Source organism: Pezoporus occidentalis, unplaced genomic scaffold (assembly GCF_034315485.1).
Source record: "Pezoporus occidentalis ecotype Australia unplaced genomic scaffold, CSIRO_AGI_Poc_V1 ctg23, whole genome shotgun sequence".
Taxonomy (NCBI): domain Eukaryota; kingdom Metazoa; phylum Chordata; class Aves; order Psittaciformes; family Psittacidae; genus Pezoporus; species Pezoporus occidentalis.
The window spans coordinates 5122114-5147446 of NW_026914180.1; the positions used below are offsets into that span (position 1 = coordinate 5122114).

The following is a 25333-nucleotide window of genomic DNA, read 5'->3' on the forward strand; positions in this document are numbered from 1 at the left end:
AACAGGTTTCTGCTTTTCCTCAGGAGACTTTTAAATTGTATGTTGAAGAAGAGCGCTGCTTTCTCCTGAACACCCTGAAAGCAAGGCATTTGATATTGCTTGTCGCTCTTGTTAAGTCTCAAAGGAGAGTTTTTCTATCATCATGTTATAGTGCAGAATTCATATTGATAGGATGTTGGTGTTAGAGTATCTAGTAGCCCAGTTTCCTGCTAGAAATGACTAAAGGCAGCCTTGGCACTTCTAAAGTGCATTACTGTCCTGAGTTCAGCGGTAGCAGTCATTTTTCTCCTTCTTAGTAGCTGGTGCAGTGCTGTGGTTTTGACTTTCAGCGTGGGAACAATGCTGATAACACCAATGGTTTTAGTTGCTGCTCAGTAATGTTTAGTCTGACCAAGGATTTTGTGAGTCTCATGGTCTGTCAGTGAGGAGGGGAAGCCAGGAGGAAGCAGAGATGGGACATCTGACCAAACTGACCAAAGAGGTATTCTGTACCACAGCACGTCATGCCCAGTATGTAAACTGGGGGCAATTACCTGGAAGGGTTAGATCACTGCTCGGGTTGAGCTGGGTATCAGTCGGCAGGTGGTGAGCGGTTGTATTCTCTTCCCTGGTTATTTCCCTTATCATTATTATTACTGGTGGTAGCAGCAGTGGGTTTGTGTTATACCTTAGTAACTGGACTGTTCTTATCTCAACCTGTGGGAGTTACATTCTTTTGATTCTCCTCCCCATCCCTCCAGGAGCGGGGGGAGGAAGGAGGGGGGAGTGAGAGAATGATTGTGTGGTTTCTGGGTTGCCGGCTGGGCTTAAACCATGACAATTACAAAGAGAGCTAGTTTTGAAATGAAAATGAATTGAATGCGGTCTCTTAACTGAGGGAAGCATGTAGATTTGTCCAATTCAAATTTACTATTTCCAGAAGTCACAAATGCGTTTGTTAAATGGTATTTCAGGTTTGACCAGCTGGAATGGACTAGAGTACAGAGGTGTGGGAGAATCCTAACACTGTAAGTGGTTGGGAAGGGAGGTAATACAGGTTGTCTATCAAGACTGTACAAGGACCTTAGGGGAGCACACCAAAAGGGTTTGATGCCATTAGTTTTAAGCTTCAAGGAACGTAAACCCAAAAAAATGGACATGACAGAAGAAGGCAAACTCTTAATTGTTCTGGTTTCTGATATCCAGTGCCGGCTTTCTGTGCTGGGAGGTACTCCTTTAGGAACTTTAGGCTGTCAGAAGTTTTGAATTGCTGATGTTTTCCAGCAGGAGTCTTTTCTCCTGGTGATTCCCCTGTGTGCCACTCAAATCACATCGAGAAGGAGCCAGGAAACTTGCTCAAAGCCATGTTTATTGACATTACATTGCATTATATACTTTGCAGACAGCAACATAAAAATGAGGCTACTTCGCAGAGTATTACACATATCCAGTCCTGAACTCTGATTTTCCTGTAGCTTTGACACAGAATTCATATTTTTTTGCATTATGAACTCGTGGGTGGTTGTGCTAGAAAAACATGTAGTCGTGATTCAACGTCTGATCAGCTGTGTTTCTGGCACTCCTGGTGAAACTTCAGTGTAGCATGGCTGTGACTTGAATTCTCTAGCATCATTTTGACCAGTCCTTCTCCATGCCTTAATTTTCTTCTTGGGCAGTTGAGGAGATACTTAAGGTAAGAATTCTATTAGTACATGAGATTAAATGGAATTGGCTGTTTTTTTCTGCAAGATGTTTTCTTCTTGCTGTTCTGACTTTTCATACACCATGAAGTGCAGAAGATAGTCTTCATCACATCATGGCTCACTGAAGTGTAGTGCTGTCTTTTTGTCACAGGACGGGAACTATTTCTGCACTTCATTTATTGCATAGTCTGGGTGCTCTTGTTTGAGGTAAGTTAGTTCCATGGAAAAGTTCTAGGCTGGGAGAATAACCTGTAATTCACTGGCTAGTACCAGAAATTTTTTTATTTTTTTTTTTCTGGTGTGGATGGGGAATGCTTTGGTTGTTCTTCTGCTTTGTGTAGTCTGATGTAGCTTATTTCTGTGTGTACTCTCGGCCAAAACTAGACCATTAGTATGTCTTAAACTGGTTGTTAATGATGAGTTGTCTATTGACAATGTATTCTAGCCTGGCTGGAGAGCCCGAGTTTTCTTAAGTACTGTTATTCTTGAACTTAAAAAGATACTTCTAAATGTCTTAGAAGGCCTTTAAAAATAAAGTCTCCAGGTGTTTCTCAGTGTCATTTGACAGATTGAAAACAGATATTCAGCTGTTCAGAAACAGTGCTTGGTCACATCACTTGGTTGTGGGATATTTGGCAAGTGATTCCCACTTCCCCCATCTGTCAACTAGCCATATCAAAGTGCTAGAGCATTTGGAGCACCAGTCAAAGAGAAATAGCATATTATTAGGGATTTGCCTTTAATACTTCTTCCTGATAACTGTAATGAGAAAAATATTCATATATATTAGGTGATAGTCCTTCTTGCTTTAAGTGTTGTTTTTTTTTTTTCCATCTGTTTGTTACATGAGGAACACAGTTGTCTGTGTAGGCATCTGTCCTTTTTACTGTAGTCAGTCTCAGTAAAATACAAGTTTATGTATGACAACCTATGTAGCTGATGAATAGTAGTTTCTCTTGTCCTTGAAGTGAAGATGAACTTAATAAGCTATAGGATGTTTTTTTTTTTTCACTTCTTCACTAGTGTGATACTGTAGAGGTACTAATTTCTGGAAATATTGACTTAAACTAGTAACAGATGAGGGGTTTCTCCTTTCTTAAAGGAAATCAATTACAAGACATTTTTGGATTGAGATTTTCCTGCAAGATTTAAGCCTTCATCATGCTACAGAGAATTTGAGTTACAGTGCATGGAAGAAAAGATGAAAACATTTTGCTTCTCTGTTATTTTTACACAAATCAACCAGAGTTTATTTCCTTTAAGTGCTTTATCCAGCATGCACATCCCTTTACTATTGGGTGATTTTGAATTAGCTTTATAAAGATTACATGGATAGACACAGCATTGTCGTAGTTAATAGAAACCTGTGCAGTGAGGTCTATGGGCTGCAAGATCACTAACAGTGCCAATGACAGTGAAGTATGGCCTTATCGAAAGGAGAATTCATAAGAGGCTGCCCTGGGACACTGCACCACTGTCCTTCTGTGTATCCTGACAATGTTATCTGTCCTCTCAGTACGGAGTATCAAATGTCTGTCACGAGTACAGAAATTAATTTAATGTCACCTGAAGACATGCAATTAATCTTTTAGAGGTTTTCATAATACCTTTACAGAAAGAGTTGCCAGTTTGGCGGATTTGGATTTTGGGGTTTAGCAGAAGATAAGGAAAATTAATTTTTCATCAGGGTTAATACAAGCTAGCAGGGCCACAAAGGCTGAGAGAAATGGTTTGGGAATTTGTCAAGTGTTGTCACTCTAGAATAATGCTGCTTAACGTCTGATAGGTGTAATCAAGAGTTGAGATTTCTATAGAGGAGGATTAATCAATTTGCTCACTACAGAATGCAAGTTGGTGATACCATTTCTTCATGGGGTTTAAGAATGAAAATAAGATTTGATCTGTCAAATTGCAAGTGGCTCTGACAGTATCAATAGGCATTTTTATCAGTACATTTTAAAGCATTTGTTATAAATAAATTTGTCCTGCTAATGTTGGTGGCAAAAAAACTTCATTGTAAAACTGTCATAATGATTGTGATAGAAGAGAGAGCTTCAGCTTGCTAAATTCAAGCAGTTCCTCATAAAATTCTGCTTTTAGAATTTGTGATCTCATATTTGACAGAATGGTCTATGCTTCTCAAAACACAACACTGACTATGTGTATAGTGAGAGAGTCTCATTAATGAAAAGCAGTCTCAATAAGTATGAGGGAATTGGTTCTAAAATACATGACCATTTTGTTGATCCAGTTTTGGATCAAACTGCACAGACTGTTCCACAGTAGAACTTTTGAAAACCATTCACCATGTAGATAAACCCTTTTGCCTTGATCTTTTTTTGTTTAATTACGCAGAGTCTTTGAAATTAACTTGTTTTTTTGGCACTGCAAATAATCTTGCAGTGCTTGAAATTTGAAAGATAGTTTTTATACTTTCCCCTGAACAGAACTCCTGCAACTTTAAAGAAGGCATTTTCATTATTCCAGAGTTAACTGAATAATGGTAAAGTTTCATTCAAGAGAACTTTTTCCTGGCTGTATGTTGTGAAAGCAGAGCTTTTAAAAAACTTGGAAATTCAGAACTTTGAAGGTCAGAATGATACGTAATATAGAAATCAAGCAGTAGACAATAACAGAAGAATATTCTTCCTTTATTGGTTTGCAGACAAAGAATGGAAATTCGCTTTTCTGCAGAGGACTTTAGAGGAAATTTGTAGTATAAAATCAGAGCTTGTTTCAGTCAATCGCCAGTCTCTGTGGTGGCCTGAGAAGCATTGTACCTGGTTTCAGCGCTTTGTGCATCAAATTGTATGAGGCAGGCCATGATAATGAATAGAGATATCTCTGAAAAATTTAGTGTTGTCCTGTACATGTCAAAATGCTATAGAAAAAAATGAGTTAAGATATTTTTTTGGCAAGAGAAGACTCAAAATTTTAATACCTTCTTCTGTTGCTACATGTTTACATCTGGGGAGGGCAGTGATGTAAGCTAATGAAAAATGAGCAATGGTGAAATTGACTTTAGGAAAAGCAAAAGGTGATTTCAGATGGTCTAGAACTGAGACATTTTAAGTAGAAGAGGTGCTAGCAATTTAGCTTCTATGATTTAGTCATCGTTTTGGGTAGCTTCTGCAGTACAGTTTACTTAGTCACCTGTAGCTTTGCTGGAGGTTTTGATTTACCTTATGGGTGCCAGCTTATTGTATACCTCATGAGTGAAAATCAGGAGTTGATGTTACATATGGTCATCTTTATGGTCATCTTTACAGTCATCTTTAGTCATACGTCTTTTCTCTAAAATGTTAATGATCTTGTATGAATGTATAACTTGTGTGTAATGTTCTGAGGTTTTGTATCTTTGAAGTCCAGATGTTCAAAGCTCTTTGTGGGTGTTTGCTTGGCTTAGTTCTTCTCCATTTATGTGCCTCAAGAAGCCACTGATTGTCTTGCGTAGAAATTTAAAGGATGACGGTGGTGGTGAGTCTTAATTTGCCAGTAAATACTACTACTTAAGTTCATTTTGGCTCAGACAGTGCTTGTCCTTGCACTGTCATATCTGTAGCCAGTGAAAAAGGAACTGGTTCTAAAATTCATAATTTGAGGCCGTGGTGTTCTGCTTTTTAGGCGCATAGTGACCTAGGAGTCACATTTGGTTTTCATTTTCATAAGAAAACCACCAAAATTTGTCTTCAGCTGAAGCCAGGGCTATCTGTAACAGGAAGCAATGTACTGCTGACTTGTAGGGAGCGCTGTTAGTCCTTGAGCACCAAGTCACTCACTCATTGACCTCTCCTGGGAGGTGGTGCTTGCAGGTTCACCTCTGCTTCCCCTCTTCAAGTCATCCCAAAAAGCAGTGGATGTTCAGAGCAGTAGTATAAAGAAAGGGTTTAATCCTATTGCCCGTTATTCCTTCTTGTTGCAGGAAGAAGCAGACCTTGCTCAAGGCCCTTTTCTTACCCTATGGACTTTATTTATTGTTTTGCATAGGTTTTCTTATTTCTGAGATGTGTTAATTCATCAAAAAGTGTGGAGATTTTTCTACCTTTTGACTTTTGCCAGAGCATCATGCTCACAGTGAAGCCCAAAGGTGGCATTTGAAGACCCCAGCAGGGAGCAAACCCTGTCAGATTTTTCATCAGTGTGACCTAACATTGTGTGTTATGTCTTCAACTCTGTGTGTTTAGCCTACGCAGTTTTATTTGGTGCTAATTGGGCTTGGTAGTTAAATATTGGGCGGTTGTTGGCTATGCTAGCCTTTTATGGGAAATGATTGTTTGCTTTTGAAGTTTCTGTAATGAGCATGTTGGATGTGTTTTGTACCTGAGGGCTTCACTTTCACATGCTCTTCCTATGTATTGGGATTGCTTTTTGCCTTGGAAAGAAATGCTTGCAAGTATTTATGGCTGTTTTTCACAGCAGGCAGTTAGCAGAGATTAGATATTTAGCTCCCAATTATTGCATTTAAATTCCTCCTGAAATGCTTGTTGTTCTTGTTAGTTTCATCATCTTCCAGCTGCTGTAGGGTTGAATAAAAGAAATTGTTTCATCAGGCTATAGGGCTTATGGTGATACTGATATTGAATTAATACTAAACTAAGGAGGATTTAATGCTGGTTTCCTGGTAAGGTTTTGTTTGCATGTGTACATTTGGGTTTTTCAGGAGAGGAGGAGAGCTATTGCTCTTATATTTTTGAGCAGTAATTGAAGAGAGAGACTCTAAAGGGAAAGCTTTATAATTTCTCACTAGTTCCTTCTCTCAAAGGTTTATATATCACGTTTTCTGGAAAGCGACGGAGCCATTCAGTATAGTAGAGAAAAAAACACTGTATGTGATTAGAAGTGGAAAAACTGGATGCCCTCTCACTTTGGACACTGTCATTGAAAGCCCATACGTGGGAAGAGCTTCAAGATTTTTCCTGTGACAGATTGTGCTTTTGTAGTGTAGACAGTGCAAGGGGGCAGTGAAGCTCATTTGTCTGGGATTTAACTAGTTCTTGAGAAATTGTTACCTGTATATACTTGGTAATATCGAGGACTTGATTTAAGGGCGTGAGTTGTGAACTAGTGAACTTGCAAACATGCATATCACATGTACAGGACTATTTCTCTTCAAATGATAGTGAGGAGACTTAGTCACCAGTCCTCAGTAAGTGTTTCTTTTGCTTTTGTTTAATCCCAGTAGAAGTGTAATGATTTTTATTCCCAATCAATGTAATCTTGCTCTTAGACCATAAATCTGTTTCTTCTGCAGCCTTGTATTTTGTCTCCTTATCCGCAAGAAACATGGCAGTTAGCATGAAACACTCTGGTTTGTGAGATATGTTACAGATGAAAAAGGAGTTTTGAGTTGTGAATATTTAAGGAAAGGGGGAAAATAACCCTGTGTAAAGAAAGATGCTTTCATAATTCCTCCTTCCCCCCTCCCCCTCTGTTTAGATATGCCTTCTCTTTGAGAGCTTTGGCAGGGTTTCTTGAGGTTGGTTAGGGACTTAAATGAAGTCTTCCCCTGGCAAATACAAGCCTTGCTAGTATTTGAGTTCTAAAGTTGGAGTCCAGTCGAGGTATAGATACTGCTCTTAAAACCATGCAGTAATGTGATGTGCTTTATAGATGCAAAAAATACTTCTCTTTTGTCAGGCTCTGCTGTCTCTTTCTCCATGTGATGTTTTTCAGGAATTGATGTGATCTGGACAGCAGGATACAGGTTCAAGAATCATCAGTCTGTAATAAAAACTGAACTTTCTGCGTAGAGGCAGTGGAAGGGAATCATTTCTCTCCTAGTGCTTTCAGTTTATGCTTTTATTCTGCTTGATTGCACTGAGGGGTGTTATGGAAAGAGCTACATTGGATGAGAGAGGCACTGAGGTGGTATTTTGTCGTGTTTGTGATTATAAATATCTGTAAGAGCTTTAGAAAACAAAGAAAACCAAAACAACCTTAGGGAAGAACTGTTCCAAGTAGAGACAGTGTTTGAGGAAGGAGGCTGCTTAAAAGGCTGTTGGTATAGAAGCTGGCAGAAAAAGTACATGCTTCAAAGTAGGTATCATTTAACTAAAGAGAGGTTGAAGTTTTAAAGATGAGCATTTACCTGGTTCTTCCAGCCTTCACAGTTCTTTGCTCCTTCTGCAATGTGTATGTCTCTAAAAAATAATAGTAATAAGTAATAGTAATGACAAAATAAACTCATAGTTTACATGTAACCCTGGAAGGAAAAAGTATTTGGAAAGAGAAGTGAAAACACCTTGCTACTTGGTGTATGAAAAGACATTAATTTACCACTGTAATTATAATAAAGCCTGAACAAAGTAAACTGTTCTCCAGATACCCTGGGTTTATTTTAGGCTGGAACACACTTCCCATGCCTACCATGGCCACTGGTTCGCTTTAGCAGACAAACCGCTAGGTGTTCTCTCTGCACTGAGCAAGCTGAATGGGGCAGTTTGCAGTGCCTGGACATTGAGCCGCCTGTTGTTGTGTTGATTTCAGCAGGGGGGAGATGATGCTGGCTTTTTTCACCCAGAGGGCCAGCCCCAGCGGCCTCAACAACCCCCGGAGCCGAAACAGCAGCCAGTGCGGAAGGTCACATTGACAAAAGGAATGCAACAGCAGCAGCACCACCAAGAGCAGCAGCAGGCACAGATCCATTCACCAGCTCCTCAAGGGGTCAAAAACATCCAGGGAATCCATCAACCTAAAAAGGTGATTTTTAGATACATGTCACTGCTAGAAATTTTACTGTCTAGCTGTGTTGCTCTATTAATAACTAGCATCCTGTTTGTCAATTGCTAGCACAGGGCTGCATGACCCAGGAGAAGCATAATTGCACATCAAGCTTTTAATTTAGAGAGAGCTGTTTGTACCCAGTGCAGGCTGGTGATGCCTGCAGGTTGTTTCGTCTGCTGACTTCCTGGCCAGCACAGTAGTCCCTAGGAAAGTGAGTGCATCCCAAGATAGCTGCTGTAGGAGGTGGTAGCCAATGTGTTTTCTGTCTTTAAAACTGAGAGTTTTTCTGAAGTTGTGCTTACGGTTTTATTCCAGCTGTTTCTGGCATACACAGGGGAGTGCACAGTGACTGCTTCAGGTTGCTCTTTGGTCGATCCTCAAAGTTTATATCACTCAAAACAGTTGGTAATGTTGTAACTTGATTTTTGCACTGGTCATGCATTGGGAGGCGGCAGGGCAAGGGTTGGGGTGGCAGTGGCCTGTGTCGCCTTTGCATTTGCAAACTGGCATGCTCCTTGAAGATAGCTGTTATTTTGACTTCCAAGTTAATTTCTTGGTTTTGAACTGTTGGCCATAGTCTTCCTGCTTCTTGTAAGGATTAAGTTTCCTTGCTGATGTGGAGGGGTGTAGAAAGTTGTTAGCCTCCGTAGGCTTTCCAGGTAGGAATGGAGAAACCATGTTGGGTGTTAACTCAGTGTTAAGTGTTAACTCTGTTTAATGTTTGTTATTCTGTTTCATTGTTATTTAACCTCTTTCCACCTGTTCAGTCTTTCATTTACAAGAGTTAAATCCACACATTTCCAGCTCCAGAGCATATGGTGGTGCCAGGTCCTAAGGATCTGGGGGAAAGGAACTTTGAAAAATTGTTTTAAAATTATTTAGCATATGCAAGTAGTCCATCCTGATACCAGACCAAGAGTTGGTAGCAATAGAGATTGGAGGCATTTGAAGCAGTTTGCTGGTCTTGTGGGTACATTAGATTTACCTGTAGGTTGAGAAGAGAAAAAGGAGGGGGGTGATTTGTGGGGTTTTTGTTCAGACTTAAAATATGGGAGCCGAACACATCCTGCTAGCCTGTTGAAAATTAAGTTATGTATTTTGGTCTGAGAAACTCCACTGCTTTGTTGGTCTGTGGTAAAGCTACGGCTTTTAGCCTCAATGCAATATATATATAACTCAATATACAACTTGCTGTCCTTCTAAAAAAGGTTTGTATAAGCAGTGGGTGAATATTTTAATAAGTGGCATTTCAAATCAGCAAACAGCAACAAGCTGTTTTACATCACCCTGTTCGTTAATCAAGTCTGTAAGTAAATAGCCAACTTCTGTATCACTTGTCAAATGCTGTGAGCAGAAGCTCTAGGTAAGTAAATCAAAATACTGTTACTTTTGTTGTTGGCAGGTCATTATGCATGGCAGAGGCAGAGGAGTAGCAGGCCAGATGGGCCGAGGACGCTTGATGCCAAATAAACAGAACCTGCGAGTGGTGGAGTGCAAACCTCAGCCCTGTATTGTGTCAGTTGAAGGGCTTTCTTCATCAACTACTGATGTCCAACTGAAAAACCTGCTGATGTCAGTGGGACCCATTCAGGTAGGTCAGCCTCGGTTTATCATTTTTGTGCCAAAAGGCTTTCATTCCAGAAAGCTCAATTAATTCCCTGACACTAAATACAATGTGTGTTTATTGGTAATTTATGTTTGAAGGCACCCCCATCCACACATGCTACACCTGGTAGGAAAGACAAGCACATGATGATACTGCAGCACAGGAGGATTTTGCTAACCATCACATTCCTGCTGCAAAAGTCTCCTTCATTTTGGAGTTCCTGTGCTGTCTCCCATATTTTCTTACACAATACAAGCCTGTCTATTCTGTGAGGTTGTTAAAAACAGATGATCATATAAAAGCAAATGTATTTTTGGTTGCTGTCCTTGCTTTTATTGTTGACTTGCACCTACCATCTTTTATTGACATTTACGTTTTCCTGTCATTGCAGTCCTGTGGTAAGAGCACTTAATGACCACTACCCAGTGGAGGTTTTTTATCATGTAGCACCATTGAATTTTTCAGATAAAAACACAGTCTCCTTTGAAGGATTTTATTTATCCTTCATTTTTATAGAGGATTCTTTTGAGGAAGGGCCTGTGAGCAAGGTAATGACACAAACACACACACACTGATATATCTCCTGTGAAGCTTCTGTTTGTAAACTGCCTCCTTGAAATGATGTATCAGTTAAACTGACTTTAGGAATACAGGAGGTTTTCAAAGCGCTGAAGGGCTTAGGAGGTCCTGGCTGACTTACTGTTAGTGCGTTTGAAAATGGCAGTCAATAAATAATGAAACATACAGATGAAGAGGATTTTTTCCTTGATTTTTTTCAGTTTGGAGTGCTCCTTTTGACAGGATCAACAATTTCAGACAAATGCAATGCATGAATTGGTGGTATTCTGGGAGACTTCTCTGTTAGTGGGATCATCTCTCTGTTGCAAAACACACTGCTCTCTTAAAGATGTACACTCTGCCTCACTTCTTCCCAATTTAGTAAATGGAATAATGCTGAATTATTTATGTCGTCAATTCAGAGAGGTTTAATTTGTTTGTGAAAGCGAAAACACTCTCACAACATACTTTGTGCCTTCATGTTCTGTAGTACTCTAGGAAATTATTCATACAGTTCCAAAGCACATTTATTCAGTGTTTACTTGCTAAATCTTGCATGAGAATTTTAGGAGGAGATTAACAGAAACCCTGCTAGGAGATACTCACAGTTGAGAGAAGTTACTGAGAATGTACTAAAAAATTTATTCAAAACTTCCTGTTAGCTAGTTGTTGCTAGCTGAATCTAAACTCTGGTCTCTCAATTCAATGTCACAGATCAATTTAGAAGGATCTACTTAGAGGAAATAAAAAAGGTAACTCATTTTGTAGTGGGATTTGATACATCCGTGTGCCCTACAGAACTTGTATTCTTGCAGCAACATCAGCTGTACCTTAGGAAATGAGGGTTTCTAAATCATCATTTTCACCTTATCAGAGATCTTGAAGTAGTACTTTAAAAGAGATGTTTGAATTTAGCTAACAGGGCAGAAGGCCTTCTCGCTAATTCTGCACTTGAATTTCAAGTCTGACTTGTAGAAGGCTAGGAATTTCCTGGCTAGTTTGAGATTGAATAATGTTTCACAAATGTGGATAATGAGATAGATATCCAGGGGAGAAGTGATCCTTCTGTAGGAAGAGTCTAAGACTGGTATTACCATGTGCAATATTTAGCTTTTTGGTTGGTTGTGGGGTTTCTTTTTGGTTTGTTTTTGGTTTTTCTTTATGGTACTCTGAGAAGTGGTACCACAGAAATGTTAACAAACTAAATGAGGAAGGGGCAGCAGCAGTTCTAGGTGCCTTGAACCAAGAAACTGAAGAACTGAAAATGATATATTTGAAAACCTGTCTTGTCCCTGCTCACAGCAGTCACTTTCAGACAGATGGTGCTAGATTTTTCAAAGAGGTCACTATTCTGAAGTTCATGAGTGGATTCTTTTGTGGCTGTTAATTAATGTTTTTACTGGTGTTTGTGCTCAGTGCTGCACTAAATCTCCTGCAACTAGAAATGGCCAGCAGGCTCTGGTAGTGATAACTGGTAGAAATAACCCTGCTTGGTTATTTCCTCATTCTTTCTTTAAAATGGGTTTCATGTAAGTGACTTGCAATGAGGAGTGCAGGCATGAGCGCCTAAAGAGCACAGTAGTGAATGGAAGGGCTCCCTGCTGTGTGGGCTTTAAGGGATTTCATGTGAGAGGCAAGTACAGGTCATGGCCATGACCAGAGCAAAGAGATCTCAGATAGTGCAGAGCTCTGGTCTTCTAAATGAAAAGCTTGCTGAACTCAAAATAGACAGAGTTTGGGGAGATGGCTAATGTGGGGAAAATGGCATGGTGAGAAATTCTAGCTGCTCTTTTGGAAATGAAGCATGGTGCTGAGGTTTTTAGCTTGTTCAGATGGAGTTCAAGAGATAGTAAGAGGAGAGAGAGGTGAATCAGTTGTGGCTGACTCCATCTTTAAGATGTAGAGTGTTCTATCTTTAGCTATTGGCTATATTCAGCAAATTTTTCCTTACTGAACTGAAGACTGAGACAGCAGTTTCTTGAATTTTATTTATCCTGGGGTGGGGGAGAAATGTGTGTGTCAAACTCATGCTTATTTTTTGCAATTCTAAAAGAAATTTCAAATCTGAATCAAAATTTAAGGAGTTACCTTCCTGCATGGATATTATTTTGAAACTACACATGCTTATTATCCAGCACTCAAATTCCTGCTTAAAGTCAAAGGTTTCCAAACTGTACCTGAGGGATCATCTGGTCCAACCTGGTAGGACATGCATCTGTAATGGTAAGCAAACATCTTGCTTCAAAGTGACGTGCAAACACAGCTCAAAAATCTTAAGTATTGCCTCGTGTAACAGTTTCTGCTGCAGAGCCGTTGATCCCACACCACCTCCTATTTTCAAATACAGTTTGACTCCTGATTTTGTTGCAGTGTGCTTAATCCTTCATGTGTTTTCTCAGGAAGAGGACTTTTTACAAGGGCATGTAGTGACAGGATAAGGGGAAATGACTTTAAACTGAAAGGGGGTAGATTTAGATTAGATATTAGGAAAAAATTCTTCACTATGAGGATGCTGAGGCCCTGGCACAGGTTGCCCAGAGAAGCTGTGGCTGCCCCATCCCTGGCAATGTTGAAGGCCAGGTTGGACAGGGCTTGGAGCAGCCTGGTCTAGTGGAAGGTGTCCCTGCCCATGACAGGGGGGTTGGAACTAGATGGTCTTTAACGTCCATTCCAACCCAAACCAGTCTATGATTCTGTAACAGAAAGTTTTAACGTATTTATGGAAAAAGTCACTCCAATATCAGTGGAGTGAATAGGGGAGGATGAGATTACTTTGTTTTTCTGGGTACAGAAAGGCTGGATTTTTATTTTAGCTTTTTCGTATCAGTGTCATTGAGGTGCAAGCACCTTGCACAAACCTTGAGAAGGGAAGTTAAAAACTTTTCTCAGTTCATAATATTCAACACTCCTAGCTTTGCCATCATTGAGGTGGGCGTTCTGGGAGCCAGGGTTTGGGAATAGCTGGGTGTGCGTAAGAGATGAAGGATACTTTTACAGTTGTAGTTGGCAATTGAGCATTTTGTCTCCTCCATACCCTAGAAATTAAGAAAATTATCTTTTCCTGTGTATGAGCTTTGAAATACCCTGTGTTGCCTAATCACTGAAGACTCTTTAGTTCTCATCCTTGCTTCATTAAAGCTGCTCTGTTACTAACATAGGAGAATAAAATACCATGAAGATTCTCGAGATACCAAATAGAAAAAAAATATTTGGGGCTCCAGGAACACCCCCTTAGTCATAGCTGCATTTTACAATTCAAACATAATTAAATTAGCAGGAAAAGTGCTTCCTTTCAACATACAGTTTGCTGTCGGACTCTTTCTGGAGAGGATAAACTTTCAGGTACAAATAATATACCTTCAGTAAAATCAGAGTGCTCAACCTAAAATAATTACATGCTATAAATGAAATTATGTATTCCAGAGTGTTGGAAAGTACAGATTTCTGAGCACATCACCAAAATAGAGCCTCATGGGGTTGTGCTAAAGCAGTAACATTCGGTACACATCCATTCAGAAACACTTGCTGAACTAGATTACTAATAAGTTGCAAAGGTCAGGAAAAATGAAGTGCATTCTTCCGGAGCTCTTGAATCTGGGTTTAATGTTTATACTGTCTCTGGAGGCTTGCATTCAGCTAGTTATTGCCACCCTCACATTTTTTCTAGGATGGTGACAGAGGGGAGCGCTTACTAGACCTCCAGATAATTTGAGTACTGATTGATCATTCTGTGGATGTCTTCCATCATCATCTTTAATTATATATTCTTACGTGAAATGGTTGCAAGCACACAACATCAGCACAAAAATCTCAGCATTGCTTTGTGAAGATTCAAGATTACAAATTCTGATGTTAAATAAAAAGGGGGGAGAAATACTAGAAAAAAAAAACCAACCCACTGCTGTGTATCAGAGGTGACAAGAATGTTGCAACTGTAGGTGTATTTTGAGTAATTTTATGAATATGAGTTTGATAACGTCGTCATTTCTTTTTTGGTCTTAGGAGGGAAAAACAATTCCTATGTCGGTGCGTTTCTCTTTGCTTTCTTAGAGAGACAGCGCTACCTAGTGCTCAGTCAGGGTAAACGCAGCTCTCTGCGCTGACCCTATTCAGAATTGCTGAATTTAGTTCAAGACTTAGCAGTGGAAATGACGAGCGCACATGGATGAGTATGCCCAGGACATGAGTGCTCTTGTAGATCAGTGGGGTGGTTCTCTGTGTGATGCAGTACACAAGGTTCGTAGAGCTGACCTGTGTAGTCTTCCCAAAAATATGTGTAGTCTTCTGTAAAAATATTTTCAGCAGATGCTGGTAGTTCTGCTTCATCCTTGGGGCTGTAGGAAGAGAAGAGCAGCTCCATCCTGATCCTGTCTAGCTCAGCCCTGCTTTGGAGGGCTCAACTTCTCAACCTACTGATGCCCATCTCAATGAGAGAAGATTCTTTCTTCTCACCTCATCTTGCATATGGAGATGGAAAGCTGAGCACTTTTAAAGTATGAATTCAAAGATGGCAGCAAAACAGGAAGGAGGGACAAAAGGTGGAAGAGATCAGTTGCAACAACTGAGGATAAAATAAATACATTCTGTCCCAGCCTGTATGCTTGTTGGAAATGACTTGGAAGTGTCGTTCCCAGGAAGGATGCTTCAGGTGTCAGGAGGCTGCGAGGATAATAAAAATGTGTCTGCATTTATTGATGGGAGGGAAGAATTAACTAAAATCTGATCTTTCCTTTTAGAAAGTGCCTGCCATGCTGCTATTTGACTTGTTGCAGAGCATGTTGGATCACACGCTGGACATGATGTTGGTTAGGAACATTTACGCTTTCTGCATAGACCCTTTTTAGCAGCTTCTTATGCACTTCCACTGCTAGTCCCAAACTCACTGGTGAACTGAATTTGCAGACTGTTAGGTAGTCCATTTACTTCAATGAAAGAAATTGACTAAATGAGGAAACTTTTATTTCTCATTTGTCTCCTATAATTGAAATGAGTGCTTGCTCCAGTCTCACTCCTGCCTGCTTGGTTTCCGTCTCCCAGTGCTCTGTTATCTCCCTTTTAACTTCTCTTTGTAACCTCTGAGAGTTTTGGTGTCAAAGATGCTTATTCTCTGCAAGTGATCTCTTGCTTTCTACTCATGGATGTCCTGCTGCTTATCTCAAGGCTCTTTGTTTTGCAGCAAAGATTAACTAGAGATTATTGTGCAGCTACTGTCATACAGGCTTTTTAGTATTATTTTCACTGATATCATAGAATCATATAATATTGTGAATGTGTAGATTTAATAGCAGAGCTTATGTAAAGGAGAAAATTAAGGGCAGTGTAGGTCTGCAGACTCTGAAGAAATGTCTGCAGAGGGAATAGTCCTTTTATGATATTCATGCTTTAGTCACTGGTAATAGTTCAGTTGCAGAAAAAGCCAGAGCCCCTGTTTAATTTTTTTAAGTTGTTGAATTAAATAGCATGTTTTAAAAGAGTTTGTAGGCAAACTGTATATCAAAAAAACATGAGTGATCATGAAATACTGGGGTTTGCTGGTATCTGCTCAATATAAGGTATGCGTCTTCCCATGGCAGTGCCTAAAGAAGCAGAAAAGGGAGACAGTCAAATCAGTATGATCTCTATGCTGCCTAAATCCTTTCCATATAAAATACTCCTTCTTAGCCTAAACCAGCTTTTTATTTTTGATGCTGGGAATATGTCAGAATGTAATTTCTGGAAAACAGAGTCAAATAGGAACATGCCAAGAATACCTCTGATCTCAGGTTGGTCCCATGAAATGGTGTATGGTAGATCTGTACACCCAAATCGGTAAAGTAACCACTTGTTTGAAATCCCTTGGCAGTTATTGTATGTATTGTCAATCCTTTACACCTGAGTGGATCTGGGAAGGGGTTTTCATCCTCTGGTGAACATCTTACTAGGTCAACTTAAAGAGAAATGTGAATGAAGTTGTTTTCTCAGGGCAGTGACGTTTGGGAGGATTGTGGTATTTCAGCTTTGGAATTCATGATAGAAGGTGATTCTAGTGCAGTGCAGTGTGGCAACAGGGAAAGCTCCTGTGGATGAAACATGAGTGTCCTCCCATTAAATGGGAGGTCAGGTATTGCTCAGTAAAACCAGCCTGTCTCCAGAGGCAGTGCTGTGTTGTTGGTTGTTTCCTGTCTCCTCTGACTGGCTTTTCGAAATCAGTAGGTTACAGAATAATACTAAATTCAGGTCAAATTCCTAATGAGCCGTGATACTTTGGGGAAGATCATGTTTTTATGATGGAGATCATAAGACTAAGGATTACTTTAGTACTTACTATGTGTTCTTTGAAAATGAGAGAGCTGTCTTTAGTACTATACGAAGACCAGTCTGATGCTCTTACCTTTGTGGTATTGCATCAGGTCTAAAACCAACATACTAAAGTACTTTTTCAGAATGTGTATGGGGTTTGTATGGCAAGGTTTTGGCAGTGGGAGTGTTTCTGAGAAGCTGCCAGAAGCTTCCCCCATGTCTGATGGAGCCAGTGCCAGACAGCTCCATGACAGACCTGCTGCTGGCCAAGGCTGAGAGCATCAGTGACAGTGATAGCACCTCTGGGATAACATAGTTAAGAAGGGGGAAAAGTTAGTGTGCAGGAGCAATTGCAGCCAGAGAGAAGAGTGAGAAAATGTGAGAGGAACATCTCTGCAGACACCCAGGTTGGTGCAGAAGGAGGGGAGGAGATGCTCCAGGCAAGAAGAGCTTTTGTTCAGTAAAACATTGTTTAATTTGTTCTAACATAATCTTCAGAAGTAGTTAGGCAGTATGAAAGGAAATGACAAAAGTTTAAATCTATCCTGATATACAGTATTGTTGGAAATAGAAGTTAAGATACATTGTGGGGAAACAAAAATAATAAAAACATAGGTGAGCATCTGTTTTTGTACAAGCTCTACAAGAGCTAATGGAGTACTTCAGGTTTTACTTTGAAATGAAAGATTAATGCTTGCACATGTATGGGGTTTTACATTAATGAAACACATTAAATAGTGGTACCAATAATTTTGGAAACAAAATTAGGACATTCTTTACAAGTAAACTGGCTAATACAGTGATAGTCTGATGAAAGAGCATGATTAAAAATAACAGCTTTCTAGGAGTTTATTTCAAGATCTTTGCAATTAATGTGTGAGCGCTCAAACTATCAGAGAATGTTATGGATGCTAGAAATACTGCATGTTATCACTGAAAAAAATAGGCTGACAAATTATTAAACAAAGGTGGAGAACTTTGTTAAACAAAGCAAGGTAGCATGATTAAGATACACAAAATTAATTTTGTATGTACTTTCCCAACATGTATTTGGAATCAACAAAAGCAGAAGGTGGTGAAGTAAGTCTTTAAGATAATGCCTTGAGCAACATTTTGAGCTAATAAAAATCCACAGGTTACACAAAAAAAACCCCACGTTTTCTTCAGACTGTTATCATCATCTAACTACATGTCATCCTGAATCCAAGGAGATGGAAATAATCCGGTAGGATGAGTATGTAGTTACTTTACGTCAGGTTTCCACTGAAGTGGAACACTAGTTTGTATGCCCAGCTGATAACCCATCTGCTCTGGGTGGGCTAACAGCAGCTCAGGACCTACACACTCGACAAAATCGTACCTGCTTCTTCTGTATCTGATAGTCAGCGTTGCTAAGTACAAAACTTGGATTTAAATAGTAATGCAAGTAAGCAAATATTACCCTAAAATCAGAACATATGTTTTCAAGAGGTGTTTGTTAGCTTGGATAAATAATGTTTATACTTGCAGGTCATGATAGATGTGGATTTGTTTGAAAACATGATGTAGATCACAGTTTATGTTGTGATATTAAAAATCTTTGTCAGCAAAGGTATTTATGTTGGTATTTCAGGCCATGGTGGTCATATCATCAAATTAACTTAGCTTAGTAATTGCCTTTTTTTTGTGTTAAAACCCAAACTTTTTATTTCTACCTAAATAAGGTGTATATAGCTAATATACCTAAACAAACGTGAAGTGATTGTGTACCATTTTCATTACCATAGTTTAAATGCAGTAGAGGATGAGAATTTGGTTTTAAACCATTTGAATTAACATGTTTCAGACAGTTTCCAACTGAAGAAGTATTGTTTGTGTAGCATTATTTTATCCTTTCTTTTTGCAGTCCTTAATTCTCTTTCTGGTTAAAGCATAGGCATGTGTAACTGCAGTAGTTGAGAAGATCCTGATGCTAGAAGTTACTGCCTTACTCCAGGATTCTCTAAAGGTGTTTGGGCAGTTCAGCAAAGGATGAGATGGGTTGGCTTTTTATTTCCACAACTGTCTGTATTGACAAATGAAATTAAATCTGATAAAGATGCTTTTCAATGGACTTACCAAAGAATTGATATCTTGTTGCCAAAGCAGCTGAGCATTAAAATTATAATGTGTTTAGTGTTTTAATTGTTTTGGTTTTTTTCTTTGAAAAATAAGGCAATAAAACAACGTAAGAACAGGCTGTGACATAATACCCAAGCTAGTCAGTCAATAAACTTTATTAATTTGTATGAAAGTGTAAGTAACTTGTCTGTAATAATATTTAGATACTTTGCCTAATTTCATTAGTAAGTCTGTACTATACCAGAATGTCTTCCTTTAGTCAATTTTATATGCTAATTACTTTTATTAATTTTTTATTATGGGTATATAAACTGCAAAATGAAATTTTCCTTTATACATCTCATTAATGCAATAACAACTCAATTTTGGTGCAAGAAGTCATTAAATGTAGCTTCTTCACTTGATCACAACATGGGTCTAGACCATAAAGCATTTGGAGAATCTCCTGTGGTTGAGTGAGACCTGTTGTTGTGAGGATTGATTGTCAGCAAGAGAGCTGGAGATGATTCAGGAATGGGGAGAGAAGCAGGTGACTGCAGGACATTCAGGGTACAGCTGAAAGGATATGTCCCTGGGTTCTTTTCCAGCTCCACTGTTCTGTGAAATATTCATCCTTTCAGTGATTCAAACAGGTTTTCTCATATTTAAAGTGTCAAGTTCTTTGAAAGGAACAGATTTACTTTTGGGTTTTGATTTTTATTTTTTTATTGCAATTCAGAGATTTTCCCCAACTATTCCAAGCTTCTTGTTTCTAAATCTTATTTAATGCCTTTAACTAAGTCTTCAAAACTTAGTGATAGGACTGAGTTAATCCTTAGTGTTTTCTATCCAGAAAAGCAGTGTCAAGAGAATGTGCATTAGATACAGTTCTGTAAATCATGATAAAGTGACATCAGTGAAGGAGGAGAACACAGACTTCAGTACCTTCTTCACCTACTCCAGCAGATAACCTCCAGGAGAACTGAGCTTTGTCAAAGGACATTGGCATTTTCTGCAGCCTGACTGTATTCTTGCGGGTAGAATGTGCTTAACCTTGTAAAGTGCTTTCAGATTGAAAAAAGACAAAAATCATCTACCAAATGTTTTCTCATTTTTAAAACTAAATGCCATTCCTACAAGCCCAGAAACTAAAAAGTTGCAGTGACTTAACTAAATCTTTTCATCATAGAAAAATCTACATTTCCAAAAACTATACAGTGCAGATTAACTTGAATATTCTGCGATGCTGAATACTTATCGCATGTTCTCATTGATTGTTGGGTGTGTACCTATTTGATGTGTAAAACTTCGTAGTCTCAAATTTGCGAGTTGTCTTTTTGAAAAATATGCTGTTATACCTAACATGCTAACTCAAGACATCAATTTTAATCTTAGTAAGTCTGAAAAGTTTTCATTGCCAAGGCCACAGGCTGCTCACGGAGATCATCAGGCATTACCAGGGCTTCTTGATGCACCAGGGAGCAAGGACACAAGTTCTCCAAAGCCCTGGCTGAGGAGTGGTCAATAGTATACAGGGTTTTTTGATAGTTGTAGCACTGTGAAATGCTGCTCTCATGGTATGAGAAGCACGTATCAGATGGACTTACCTGGGTAGATGTGTGTGGCATGGTTTCCCATTACTTAGGAGGATTTGGAAGTGGTGACCTAAGCCATTTCATCAGGGTTTCTTGGTGGTTAGCATCTGTCAAAAGTTAGCCACTTGTTTTTGGTACAGCCGTTTGAGGATATGCAGTCTAGAGATCAAGACCTACCACTTCGTTTTCCTGATTCTGCCCTGTTTGACCTGTGGAAAGCCCTGATCCTTTAATGTACATCAAGTGGGTGACTCCAGATGCTTGTGTGTGAATTTTTGCTCTGCCCAGTGGAATGTTTCTTATTTAGTTGGTGTGAATTTGGCTGCAGGGTTTGGGTCATCTATATGGGTAGAATCGAGAAGCTGTTGTCTTTGCTTAAAGTGTGATGGTCTGGCATTTCCAGTCAGTACAGTTGCTTAATGTAGCAGCTGAAACACCTTCAGCTGTGTCCCTGACTGCAGTCCAAGAAGTGTCTTTCCATTTCCTGGATACCAGTAAGAAGAAAGAAATATGGCAGAATTTCCATCAGTTTGGTGCAGAATGAGTGGGTTTTTTAAGTGTAACTTTAAGAGAATATTAAAAATGTGTTTTGGCTTTTTTTCTCTGCAGAGTTTACAGATGCTTCCTCAACAACGGAAGGCCATAGCAAAATTTAAGGAGCCAGCGCATGCTTTAGCATTTCAACAGAAATTCCACAGGTAAATAATTAAATGGTGCTGCTGCTTCAGTTCCTTCCCTCCTTTCAAAAGATTAAATCAGTCTTCTCTGCTCAATGTTTCTCTTAATCCAGCCAAGCATCTGTTTATTAGTGACCTTCATAGAACCTCCTTGTTTGTTCTCCACCCCTAGATTCGGTTTGAGTACCAGGTTTAAATTTCTTTTAACTTTTAACAGGCACATGATAGATCTGTCCCACATAAATGTGGCACTGATAGTTGAGTGATGACTGCTGAGAGAAACCCTGACACTAACAGGAGCATACTGTGGAGCTACATGAGGCACAGTGGCAAAACCATCGGGTTGTGAAACCTTTCAGCTTAGTCTTTAGTTGCTAACTACAGAAAGCAGCAAGATCTTCTCCAGAAGAGCAGAACTTGAGAGGATCTGCAAAGTGGAATTTCTGTTAGGTTTGTTCACATTCTGTTGTAACCACATGGAACTACAGAATCTTTTTCAAAACGCTTTCAATGCACGTAGATGCTGTTCTTCAAGATCCTACTGTGTGACCACAGTGACTTGAGAGAGAACGTTTACATAGAAAGATTTAAAAACTTTCTCCATAGCAAAGAATATTTGATAATGGTTGCTCTTATCTTCAGTTTTGAATGAAAACTCACTTTTCTAAACAAAACACATTAGCTACATTGTATATCTGGGAGCATAGAAGGCATTCTTGCATAGATTTAAACGTGGTCTACTTCGCTGAACAGCAGTATGCTGAGAAGCTATGGAGGTGACACTGGAAAATTGTAGTTCTGATCTTTGTAAATAAGTTAAATCCATCTTTGCATTTTTCTATTCCAACACAGACTTCCATCTTCTCCTTCCAACTCCACTTATTCCGTAAAACCCTGTGTAGATATAACATTGCTGTATTTTCCCTTGGGTTTTAAAAACAAGGATCTTTGCCCTTCAGTAGCATCGTGGGGTAGTGAACTCGAAGTTGTAACTAGGTTGTTTTAGATGATGCTGCCAGATACAAGGAAAAATAAATATTTGGTGGCTCACTTCAAAAATGCTACATAGGAAGAGTGTTGTATTCCTAATAGTTCTCTTGGCTTAGCGTTTAATGATTGCCTTATGCTTTATTTTGATTAGAGTTTTTTTCTTTGGGATTTATTTTGTGACTAATGTTGAACCATAAGAAACCCATAACTGAAAGGACTTGGTTTGATGTGGTGTTCCCAATAAAATACAGGACTATGACATTGCGAGTCTGCCGGTGAACGTGGCAGTTCCCAAAATAATGTGCAAACGTTAAGGAGCTTATATTTTATTCAAAGTAAAATCCGTATTATTTCCTTTTGGTTAAGAACCATCTAGATGGTGTTGCCAAAGGAAGGTTTTTTTTTTCAGTTACTTCTGAATAAACTTATTACAATGTCATCTTTATATTGGATTCCAGTTTTTATGAACACTTTCTTAGTTTTAGACCATGAGCTTTTGGTTCATCCTTTATTTTAGAAATACTTTAGTAAGTACCCCACTTACTGCGTGAAGGTGGGGACTTACAGAACCCGTCCAGGTTTGTTACCTGAGTGACCGCAGGAGAGCACTATTGGTATGTAATGAAACAGCTGCAAATGGGGTCCAAAATAGGCATGTCAAATGTAGAAGGTGAAGTAAGCAAGTTTATAGCATCATAAAGTACCATATAGTACCATTTTTTTTAAATTCTTTTAATTTTTTTATAAAGATTTAATGGTAACTAAGTCACAAAGGCCTAATAGGCTTTCTTACAGTTCTGGTCCAGATTTTCAATTAAGTAGAAGTTACTAATGATTTAATAATAAAATACTGTCAAAAATCTAGGTAAAACTGCTCTTTGTTCATTGAAATAATACAGTAATGTAGTACTTTGGAAATGTACTGGGAAAGAAATTGATACTCTAAGCCCGTTTACAACTTTTGTTGTAATGTGACACTTTTGCACGGAAGTGAGTTTTGAGCTTTGCATCTGTCTCTGTAGTTCCCCATTTGTGCTTAATAGTTAGTAACATCCAGCACAATTACTACACAAAGTCCTATTAGTGCTTCAGGTAGACTCAAACCCAGGACAGAGAACCAGCTGCAGGTAGGAGGTGCCCGGTGGGAGCCAACCCTGAAGACTCACACGAGGTGATCTCTCCCATGCTGCTTAACTCCTCACACTGTGAGCAGTAGGATCCCTATGCTGCTTCCTTAGGTTATGTAGTTTTTATTTTTTAATAATTAAATGCTTATCTTTAAAACAAGTCATGAAGCAGTTGTTCATCTCGCTGTTAGGGAGCAGCTTCTTGCAATGAGAAGGATGGCAAGATGTCTCGGAGTGGAGTGATAATAGTGCATGTCTGGAAATCTGGGTTAGATGCAAATGCCAGACAGGCCAGCAGCTGAGTTCAGCAGTAGGAACATCTGCAGCTGATCAGCTGTCCTGTCAGAACCAAATGTTACTGGAGTTAAGAGTTTCTTAGAGCCTAAGAATATGGGTTTGATTCAAAAGTCAAAGAAGTTTGTAGAAATTCTTCTGCTTTGGGTTTTGAATCTATCCCAAAGAGGCTGAGGTTCAGCCAGCTTCAGTTTAAAGAATTTTTATTCAGTTGGGGTTAAAAAAAAAAAAAGATTTTTGAGGTAAATGTGTGGCTGGATTAAAGACCTGAGATCACCTCACATCTGTTTAGATGTTGGAGGCAACATAAGCAGTGCCTGTTTAATGACTATATGCACCCTCTTTAAAGGCAGTTGCAGTAGTATTACTTGTTCATAGGCAGGGTACAGGTGGGTCGGTGGTGATCATTTTAGCTGCTTATTGCAGTACCCGAGTATCTTACTGTATGTAAACATACTATATGTATGTGTGTCTATATGAATTTTATTATAAGCATACATACATACTCACACCCTGTGTTGTCATCATCTTTCTAATATCTTAAAAAACTCAGTAGCAAAAGTAGCAGTTAGGCGAGTCATTTGTTAAAATGTTCGTGTTTTGTTAGTTCTCAAATCCTAACTTAAAAGTGGATCTCTTGGCAATGATCAGCTTGAGTGATACAGCTCTTTTAGATCCCTTTGCTGTCTCCTCCTAAAAAAACCCAAAGGAAGTAGAGGTAAAGCTAGAAGGATGTGTTCTTGCCATGTTCTCTTTCAGCACATAGTTAAATCTGAGCATCTCAAGTTAACTTTCTTGGAAGATCTGTTGCAACCATTATCTTGTTCTTTCTTTATCATGTGTTCAAAATACAATGCAAAATGCGGGGGGGGGGGGGGGGGGGGGCAGGGAAGGCATTTAATGTAGTATGTAAATATTGACCTTTTAAAATTAAAATGTTACTCAAAGTGCTTACAGTCAACCACATCTTAGCTCTTTGTTAGGTTTTTTGTGTTGTCTCATCAAAGTTTAATGGATACAGTTCCATAAATGTTGATGTGCTTTTGTGTATATCTTCAAATTTTTATAAAGATGCTAGTAAGTCAATACATATATCCTCATCTGTGTATTATTTGTTCACAGTTTTTATTAGCATAACTTTATAAAGATTTTACTAGGCACCTCCAGGAGGTGATTATATGAAACCAACTTTTTTTTTTTTCCAAATTCTTTTCTTTTGTTTTCTTCTTGTAGCACTGGAGAATTTATTTGATAACTAAACATATTTTGCCTTGACTAAGAGATTGGGTTGGCCATATGAGCTGTGGTGTTTTATTAGAATGTTCTACCTTTTTTTTTATTATTAAAAAAATAAAAAACTTGTCCTTTAACTTTTGAGGGGATATACAGTGCACTGTCAGACCAAGGCATGGGGTTTCTAGGTTTGTTCCATTGTGCTGTGCAAGTGCAAATGAGGTCTGTCATGTAATATTGTTCTCAAAAGTTCGGGATATTTTGGTTTTACACGTATTTCAAGTCGGTCATGTAACACATTGGCTCATCAGAATGTTGGTAACTAGTGTGGCACGTGCTATATGATGGAACAGTGTGCAATGCTCAGAAAGCTCGGTGTAGTTGGTGCTAAGCAGGACGAGGACAGGTCCATAGCATCTCATAGCTGGAGGAGCCAATGTTCATCTCGGAGAGGGGTAAAGAATAAATTTAGACAGGGATATTGTTCACG

At 39.0% G+C, this 25333-nt stretch overlaps 1 protein-coding gene across 5 annotated transcripts in view; it reads left to right on the forward strand.

Moving 5' to 3' along the window:
• RBM33 (RNA binding motif protein 33) overlaps positions 1-24480 on the forward strand; it is a 104343-nt gene extending 79863 nt beyond the window's left edge. For 2 of the 5 annotated variants that reach the window (XM_062621465.1, XM_062621467.1), the window contains exons 16-19: positions 8169-8381; positions 9808-9996; positions 21132-21220; positions 21417-24480. In XM_062621465.1, the coding sequence (XP_062477449.1) occupies positions 8169-8381; positions 9808-9996; positions 21132-21220; positions 21417-21465 (540 nt within the window). In that variant the 3' untranslated portion in view covers positions 21466-24480. The remainder of the gene's footprint in view (positions 1-8168; positions 8382-9807; positions 9997-21131; positions 21221-21416) is intronic. The other 3 variants (XM_062621466.1, XM_062621468.1, XM_062621469.1) reach the window with 3 other exon arrangements.
• The last annotated feature ends 853 nt before the right edge of the window (positions 24481-25333 follow it).